This window comes from Punctularia strigosozonata, assembly GCF_000264995.1.
Source record: "Punctularia strigosozonata HHB-11173 SS5 unplaced genomic scaffold PUNSTscaffold_1, whole genome shotgun sequence".
NCBI classification, from domain to species: domain Eukaryota; kingdom Fungi; phylum Basidiomycota; class Agaricomycetes; order Corticiales; family Punctulariaceae; genus Punctularia; species Punctularia strigosozonata.
Genome location: NW_006767433.1, coordinates 666549 through 675544, shown reverse-complemented (window position 1 = coordinate 675544; position 8996 = coordinate 666549). Strand labels below are relative to the sequence as shown.

The 8996-nt window shown below is 51.3% G+C and overlaps 5 protein-coding genes across 5 annotated transcripts; 3 read left to right on the top strand and 2 right to left on the bottom strand.

The window, feature by feature from the left end:
* Positions 1-131: 131 nt before the first annotated feature.
* PUNSTDRAFT_128999 (uncharacterized protein) lies at positions 132-407 on the bottom strand (the record flags this gene model as incomplete). Its single annotated transcript, XM_007378166.1, has 2 exons — positions 132-193; positions 257-407. 2 exons carry the CDS (start codon positions 405-407, stop codon positions 132-134), a joined length of 213 nt encoding a protein of 70 aa, XP_007378228.1.
* A 305-nt stretch (positions 408-712) lies between these two features.
* On the top strand, positions 713-1467 carry PUNSTDRAFT_128998 (uncharacterized protein; the record flags this gene model as incomplete). Its single annotated transcript, XM_007378165.1, has 4 exons — positions 713-772; positions 841-931; positions 982-1037; positions 1102-1467. 4 exons carry the CDS (start codon positions 713-715, stop codon positions 1465-1467), a joined length of 573 nt encoding a protein of 190 aa, XP_007378227.1.
* Positions 1468-1564: 97 nt separating this feature from the next.
* On the top strand, positions 1565-3615 carry PUNSTDRAFT_128997 (uncharacterized protein; the record flags this gene model as incomplete). The annotated part of the gene is made up of 5 exons (XM_007378164.1): positions 1565-1879; positions 1924-1975; positions 2047-2462; positions 2521-2598; positions 3472-3615. 5 exons carry the CDS (start codon positions 1565-1567, stop codon positions 3613-3615), a joined length of 1005 nt encoding a protein of 334 aa, XP_007378226.1.
* On the top strand, positions 3567-6268 carry PUNSTDRAFT_22447 (uncharacterized protein; the record flags this gene model as incomplete). Its single annotated transcript, XM_007378163.1, has 3 exons — positions 3567-3821; positions 3872-4159; positions 4217-6268. Coding segments are annotated over 3 exons (2595 nt in total), but the record flags the coding sequence as incomplete, so codon positions are not given.
* Positions 6269-7298: 1030 nt separating this feature from the next.
* PUNSTDRAFT_128996 (uncharacterized protein) lies at positions 7299-8585 on the bottom strand (the record flags this gene model as incomplete). Its single annotated transcript, XM_007378162.1, has 5 exons — positions 7299-7560; positions 7613-7788; positions 7834-7977; positions 8026-8187; positions 8571-8585. The coding sequence occupies 5 exons, from the start codon at positions 8583-8585 to the stop codon at positions 7299-7301; spliced, it is 759 nt and encodes a 252-aa protein (XP_007378224.1).
* Positions 8586-8996: the final 411 nt, after the last annotated feature.

Here is an 8996-nt window from a genome sequence, read left to right as displayed (position 1 = left end):
GGAGGACCATGGCTCAGATGATCAGAACATGCATACGGCCCGACCAGAAGGATTGGGTCATGAAACTACCGGCGGTGGAGTTCGCAATCAATGCTGCCCGATCTGACAGTACGGGGTTCGCCCCGTTCTTCCTAGATACTGACGCGCTCACCTGGATTTGCCAGTGCCGCATCTTTGGCTGTTCTAGCACGCGCTGCGGGTATCACGCGTCAGTAAGTTCTATGCAATGGAGCCCGAGATTCAGCCGTGGACGCACCTGTGCGACTACCGCTTGGATCTTCAGCTGCATCCTTCAGCCTCGGGTTTGCCTTCCGATACTGATTCGTCCACTGCCGTTTCTTGTTCGCCGTCCATGATCCATAGTCGTCCGGCCGCGCCGTGAGCTCCTCCGGGGACGGTTCCACCATGCTCGCAGAGAACAGCGGCCGCAGGTTGCCGGTTACTCCATGGGCCCGTTGGGGCAGCACGTACGTGGCAGCGAGGTCAGAGAGAAACAAACCAACGTCGGTGAGGAGTGAAGAGCGAAAGGTACGGTCACGTGCTGCTTTGCAGAGACTGCGCTATCCCCTGCTATCCCGTTCTTATCTAAGTGTTAGCTTTCTAACACGACGACGAGTGCAGGCATTCACTTCTTTGTCTACCCGACCTTCGCTCGTTCCTCCAATCACCATTTCCCTCCTTTCTTTCTACCCTACGGTACGGTGCCAGAGTCATGGGAGATGATGGAGGAGGTATTCCAGATCGGCGCGATCTCGTACGCACAAAGCCAAAGGTACCGCGGCCGATTTCGTTCATCCCCGTCCCTCGCTGACTCAAGTCGTTGTCTCGTCGTTGCCGTAGGCAGAGCAAGCGGATCAGGCGAATCAGACCCGCGCTCGATGGCACTCCTGTGCGCTGTCCAAGGAGCCGCTCCAGGAACCCGTCGTGTCCTGTGCCCTCGGCAAGCTATAAACCGAGAAGCCATCATCGGTTAACTGCTAGACAAGACGACCTACGGCGACGGACAGGAGATATGCGGGCACATACGGTCTCTCAAAGTGCGTCTCTTCGATCTTCCACATCCGCCCGTTCGCGCTCAATCCCAACGTATCGCATCGTCAGGACGTCAAGACCTTGAACCTGACCCCAAACCCCGCGCCCAGGTCCACGGATATCACATCCGACGAGTTCAGGCCCCAGTTCATCTGCCCGCTCACCGCGACGGAGATGACCGACACGCTTCCCTTCGTCTATATCGCCACCTGCGGCTGCATCTTCTCGCACGCCGGGATCAAGTCGCTCGCCTCCTCCTCACCCGAAGACTCCCCCAAGGACTCGGCCACTCCTCCGCCTGCCGAGAACAAGCAGCTCGACCTCTGCCCGAAGTGCGGCTCCAAGTACCAAATCGTCCGACGTGCTGCCCCTCTACCCCTCCTCGGAAGAGGAGGAGAAGCTCCGGCTCACGATGGAGCTCAAGCGCGCCGCTGAGCCCGCTCCAACGACCAAAAGGGCGGCAAGAAACGGAAAGCGGACAGGGTGGATAGTGCAACAGACGCGATCACGATAGCCGCCATAGTGCTGAGCGATGCGTCGCAATAGCGACACGGGCGACAACCAGGCGACGACGACCGTCCCAGCGGCGGTCAACGCTCCGTATACGACCGAGGAGACGGGCGCAGACACGACAACCGACGGCGTGCAGACCACCGGGCGCGACCACAACCACGACAATACGACCGGCGTGGCGAATTCGAACACGACGACCGCCATGCTGCTGAACAGTGCGGCGCACCTGCGACATGGGGCCGCAAGCTCGGATACCACCGCCACGGCGACCTGCGGCGCAATAGTGGGCTCAGGCCTAACCGAACGCGCCCGGTGCGGCGGGTGTAGGCCATGGGTCCGTCCCAGCGGCGAGCGACACTACGTGGATGACCGTGACAGAGGATGCGTGAGCGAGCAGTGTGCGATACGAGCGGCACAGGTAGCACGGATGGTGAGTCTCAGCCGCGAGTGGTGTTAGGCAGTCCGTTTTACTGATAACGTCGTTCAATCGAAGTGTTCCAGATGTACGGACGGCCGCCGCGATCACTTACAGCCTCGCGCTCGCAAATGCGTTCATCAAACTCGTCTTCGTGCTGCCCATCCGCCGTCAATCACCATGGATCATGCAAACGGGGGTAGCGCAATCACTAGCCCCGGGATCTTCGCAAACGCGCCCCCTCGCAGTCCATCCTTCCGCCCTCGATGGACACGAACCGGACGCAGCATTGCCAGCGCAAGTTGCTGGCAGCTGCCCTCCGTGTTCGCAACGGCACCTACCCGACGCGCGAACCGCGCTCTCCCACCTGTATCCAACATCGACAGATACGCCACAACGGACGCAAACGCTGGACACTGCGCACTCGCAACCGAGCGCGTTCATCGAACGCACCCTCGTGCTGCCCATCCGCCGTCAATCGCCATGGATCGCGCCACCACGGGTAGCGCAATTGCAAGCTCCGGGGTCTTCGCAAACGCGCCCACTCACCCCTCTCGTAGTTCCATCCTTCCGCCCTCTCGATGGACACGGACCGGACGCCACATTGCCAGCGCAAGTTGCTGGCAGCCACCCTTCATGTTCGCAACGGCACCTGTCCAACACGCACAAATCGCACGCTCTCACCTGTCATCAACATCGAGCGGACACATCACAGCCAGCGCAATTGCTGGACACTGTGTTTCCGCAGCCACGCGCGCCCATTGCGTGGACTGGGTGGGCCCGTCGCTTCGTAGCGCGATCACTGGTAGGTAGACGTGCTCCGGCGATGCCACAATGGTATTTATATCACAGCCTGTGTTCGAAATCCGCATGCGCAGTTACATTCTTTTCTCAGAGGGCTGTTTCAATCCTGTCCCGTTGTACAGCATCTGCCACGTAGCTTGACCTTGTGTTCTACCTTCACCGCAAGGTGCCCGCTCTCCGCCTTTCACGCCGACTTTGCCCACAAACTGTCTGCAATACTGATATCAGGATGGCCACTACCACCTGTCAAGCTTGCAGGAGACAGTATACGTTCGCCGGCATGGCCAATCACTTGCGCCAAACCCGGCATGACAGTTGTCGGAGATATTACGAGGCTCTTGAAGCCCGACATCGTCAGAGTAGCCCTCACTTGCCTTCAGGCTCTCGGCCACGGAGTCTTCGTGGACGACGAACTCCCCTTAGCTTTAGGCATCCAAACATGTCAGATTCTAGTGGATCTCGCAGCCCTCACCGTCGAAGGGCAAGCACTAGTCCTCGTAGCTCTGGTTCCCATCATAGCCCAACCTCGGCAGGCTCTGCAGAACCATTGTCCAATTCCCCTAGGCAGGCCCCTCTGGATGATGACTCGGGACAGCCTTCATATTTCCAGGGTGATTTATATGGAGATGATTATAGTGACGATGATTTTTCATGGATTAGTGATGATGACAGCACTACATCCACAGAGGCTGATAATGATGATGCAGGATGGGAGCCTCCTCTCAGTGCACTATCACGGGCTCCATCTCCATCACCTGAAGAATCAGCAGATCTCTCCGCTGCTCGGCCACCCTCTGATGACCTCCGCGCCGAAGCTGAAGACGAGCTCTCTGTCCATCCTTTCACAGTGAGATTCGGGGGCCATGCTGGTGAGATACTATCTTCAGGTGGACCCTCAGGATACAGTGACTATCAACAAGAGTTGTCACACATACCGGATAGCTCAGAGAATATATGGGCACCATTCAGATCGCAGATAGATTGGGAAATTGCAAAATGGGCGAAGCTCAGGGGACCAAGTTCTACTGCTTTCTCAGAGCTTTTGGCCATTGCTGGAGTAAGATCACCCTAGTTTATTGAGAAATCATTGATTTATCATGCTGTCAGGTGTCAGATGCTCTTGGGTTGTCATACACGAATACCAGGGAGCTCAACCACATTGTTGATAAGCAGCTACCAGACCGTCCAAGGTTCAAACATGAACAGGTCATCATTGACAACCAGGCTTTTGACCTATTTTCACGGGATATCATCCAGTGTATCAAAGACTTATGGGGTAATCCAGAGTTTGCATCGATTTTGGTATTTCAACCAGAGCAACACTACACCAATGATACTCGTTCGACACGTCTATATCATGATATGCACACAGGACAATGGTGGTGGAACACACAGGTAAGCAACATCTTGCATAAGTTATATATTCCTAGATAACATACAGTTACATATTAGGAACAGGTTGAACATGACAACCCTGGTGCTACAATTGTCCCCATTATCATCAGCTCAGACAAAACCCAACTTACCCTCTTTCGCAACAAATCAGCATATCCAGTATATCTGACTATTGGCAATCTACCAAAAGCAACACGAACCAAGCCTTCGCGTCAGGGTCAAGTACTCTTGGCATATTTACCAGTTACCCGTCTTGAGCATATGACAAACAAGGCTGCCCGCCGGCGAGCACTTGCAAATCTATTCCACGGTTGCTTGGCTCACATTCTTGAACCGTTATCACAAGCTGGAATCCACGGAGTACCGATGACCACTGGAGATGGTGCAACATACCGTTGTCATCCAATATTTGCATGCTTTGTGGGTGATTATCCTGAACAGATGTTGGCGGTCTGCTGCAAGTATGGTGAATGTCCTGGTTGTGATATTCCCCATAGCGAACTTGGAAGTGGCGAGCTTGGCGATGATCGCAATATGGATGCTATACTGGATGCTCTGGAACTAGCAGAGGAAGGCGGTCCTGCGTTCACACAGGCATGTCAAGAAGCTGGTATAAAGCCTATTTACCACCCATTCTGGCAAGAACTCCCTTATACCAATATTTTTCAGTCTATTGTTCCAGACATCTTGCATCAACTGTTGCAGGGAATACTCAAGCACGTTCTTGCTTGGATCAAAGCTGCCTATGGACCCACAGAACTAGATGCTCGATGTCGACGGATGCCTGCCAGTCATGGGATGCGTCTTTTTACACAGGGTATATCGAGTTTGAGTCATATCTCAGGATCTGAACACCGCCAGATATGCAGCATTATTCTTGGTCTAATTGTTGACCTCCCCCTTCCACATCATATGCAATCATCACGCCTCATACGTGCGGTGCGCAGTATTCTGGACTTCTTATATCTGGCCCAATATCCCTGTCACTCAACACACACCCTCGATGCATTGGAAACTGCCTTGAACTGTTTCCATGAAAACAAGTCAATCTTCATAGATCTTGGCATCCGTGCACACTTCAACTTTCCAAAGTTGCACTTCGCATCCCATTATCGACCTCTTATTGAACGGTTTGGCACCACAGATAACACCAATACCGAAACAACAGAAAGGCTTCATATTGATTTAACCAAAGATGCATACCGTGCTACAAACAAAAAGGATGTTTATCCACAGATGACCATATGGCTGGAGCGCAAGGAGAAGATTCTCCGACATTCATCCTTTGTCCAGTGGCGATTGGAAGGAGTCTCACCTGCCCCCACTCCGAGTCGAGCACAGGGTCACCAAGCATATCTGGCTAGGATTCATGTAGCCAAAAATCCATCCAAGGCTTCAGTGTCCTTCTCTGATTTAGAGACCAACTACCATGCACCGGATTTCCTACATTATCTACAGCGGTATATTGCCAACACCAATAAACCTGGGCTTACAGCTGCACAATCCTATGATGCTGCATTTGAGCAACATGTTCCATTTACCAAGGTCCCTGTTTATCACAACATAAAACTCACTCATCATAATCCACACTTGTACTCTGAAGGACATGATATTCAGGATACACTACATGCCAACCAGTCAAGAAGTGATGCAGCTTTAATCAAAATCAAGAATGAATGTGGTCCAGGAGTGAATGGTACTTATATCTTCAGAGAGTTGATATATAGAGGACTAACAATAACTATAGGTTACCGTGTGGCACAAGTCAGGGTTGTTTTCAAGATCCCAAAGAAATATCAGGCTTCGATTTTCAAACCAGGAAGTTCGCCTGAACCCCACCTTGCCTACATCGAATGGCTCTCACCATTTCGCTCTCCACATCCTAACCATAGGATGTACCAGTTATCACGTGCATTAGAGTGGGAGGGAACAGAATGGGAGACAAGACATGCTGAGATTATACCTCTCAGCAGGTTGCATCAAGTTGTGCATTTGATCCCACAGTTTGGTCCTCAGGTGCCACGTGAATGGACCTCATCAAGTTCTATAGAACTAGCTTCTTCCTTCTATGTGAACTGTTTCAGGAATGCACTTGCTTATAAGACTATTTTCTGATAGGATAATCTTCTATTCTCTAGATTCAATTAGGCTACCATTAGCGTAAATTAGCTGAGTGTTATCCCATGTTAGCCAGAATTATCTGAAACTGGATAGAGCTAGCCTAATGTGCATAAACTGAACCAATGTATTCAAAATCACCATCTGAGGGTTTTCCTGATGCATCGATATATCGGTCCTCTGCCACTTCATCGAGCAGATCTCCTCTCTTCTAGTTATCCTTGCCAGAATCAGATCTGCGCCGCCGCTGCACGATGTGATCATGCCTCACAGTTGGCTGGTCCGCATATCGATGCATCTAGATGACCTCGTCAGGAAGGAGTTCTCGATGCAGACGGCGTACCTATTCATCATCTGACAAAACCCCCATGGAAATATAGCACAATATAGTGTTCAATAGTCTACATAGTACCATAGCAATGTCCTTTTCTATGAAGGCTATAGATCTATCACCAGCTGCTATCATAGATCTCAATATGCTATGGAGTTGTGGGCTATAGCTATATGTTCTATAAACTGTCACACTACTGACTATCACTGCTATGGATGTTCAGGTAGCTGGTATATACACTATCTACCCTCTATAACTTCTGTATTATATAGAAAGTATGTATGTTACCCTACAGTCATAGGCTATATAACATACATACCCTCTATATTATATAGAGGGTATGTATGTTATCCTACAGTCCTAGAATATGTAACCTCCATACTCACTGTATTATATAGAGGGTATGTATGTTATCCTACAGTCCTAGACTATGTAACATCCATACCCTCTATATAATATAGAGGGTATGTATGTTATTCTACAGTCCTAGACTATGTAACCTCCATACCCTCTGTATAATGTAGAGGGTATATAAGTTGCCTCACAGTCGTGCCCTTGGTCCAGTACTGCTTCTGTAGTATTGCGAAAGCATGTCATAGGATTATATATACTGCACTGTAGTAACAAGGCGAAAGCATGCGTAGATTTACAGAGACGGAGGTCAGTCATAACACGAGTAGAAACTAGGCGTTAGGTATTGGCGTTCTGTGGGGCTCCTTGTTCGGCGTCAACATGCCCGAGCAGCTCGGCACCCTCAGGCTCGACACCCTCAGGCTTGGCACCCTCAGGCGCGGCACCCTTAGGCTCAGGCTCAACAGCCTCATCCCATGGCGAAGCATCCTTAGGCGCGATAGCTTGCTGCTGAGGTAGTTCGTCTTCGCTGTCACTGAAATCGAGAATCGAAAGGTCCCCTTTGACGGTTGGATTGGGTGGAGCACGCCCCGCGCGTTGCCTGGGCATCAATCAGTAGATAGAAAAGAATACTGGCGGGCATGATGCCGTACCACGCGCCGTCCCACAGAGATTTCTGAAGCCGGATGAACTTCCGCGGTTTCAGTTCCTGCATGGTGCGGAGATTCTCCATGTGCCGAGCGTAAACCGGGCTATACTTGTCCGCAGTGAAATCGTTCACATGCGGAGTATTCGTTCCGCTCTCCCAGTCCAGCAAAGCACACTCGACCTACAGACAATCAGTATCGGAATCACTACGGCTGATCAAGCTCACTGCCGTGGCGATCAACGCGATGAGTTTGTCGGGAATCGGATTGAAGTTTGCGGAGAATATACCCGCCGCTTCGGCCTTCCGGCCTTGAAACCATTGCTGTACCAGCAACGTCAGTATAATCGGATTGCGGAAGGCCCCTTTTCGCTGTTGACAACAAGTTAGCAACGAAAAGAATGATGTATCATGACTTACCTCGAATGGGTCCTCGAAGAGGAAGGAGCCGTGATCGAGCAAGTCTCGTATGCCGTCCTTGATATTCTCGGCGGGGATATTGAGGAAGCCGTAGTTCGTCTCGACTAGGAGTTGTGCCTTCGACTTCAGCTCGCCGCGAAGTTGCGAGCTGCCGCGTTTGACCTACACGTACCCGGAGGTTAGTGTATATGTATTCGTATGAAGGCAAAGACTTACAATGCTTCATCTGAAAAAACCCAAATTTATATAGCTGCCCCTTTGAACTATTGTTGCTATAGTAGCTCTATGTGCACTATGGAGTGATCAGCTAGCTGCTATAGAGTGCTATGTAGACTATGACAGTTGCTATGGGGTGCTATGTAGACTATGATGGTCGCTATGGGGTGCTACATAGCAATTTATAGCTTAATACACCAGCTATATAGCAATGCATAGCTCATGGTGACATCAATATAGCACCCATAGCTTTGGATATATGTCTATATAGCATACATAGTTTCGGTACATACTTATATAGAAACTATAGCAGACTTTCCAGCTCACACTATGTTATGATCCATTAGTTTTGGGGTAATAGTCAGCATGGACAGTGAAGTATGAGGACCATAGTATCATATAAGCTTATATACATACATTATAATTAACAATGGCACAGTATTAGGATCAATGTGGACTTAGCAAAAATTCGGGTTTGGACCAACAGTCACGTGACCGATGTTTGACGCGGCCCGTCAACACAAGTCCACGCCCCCGCACCCTCGCCCTCGACAAGCTGTGATCCCACCGCCTCCCCTTGTCGACGCTCCCTCGCCTCTGCCTCTTCGACCAGCCCAGCCCGGCTCGTCGAGCCCACGCCCTTCGAACAGCCCTGAGTGCGAGCCGCCAACGCGGTCGCGCTCGGCGCAGCTTCCGCCCCCGCCCTCACCTGTCGACCAGCCCCGAGCCCGAGCCGCCAACGCGGTCGGGCTCGG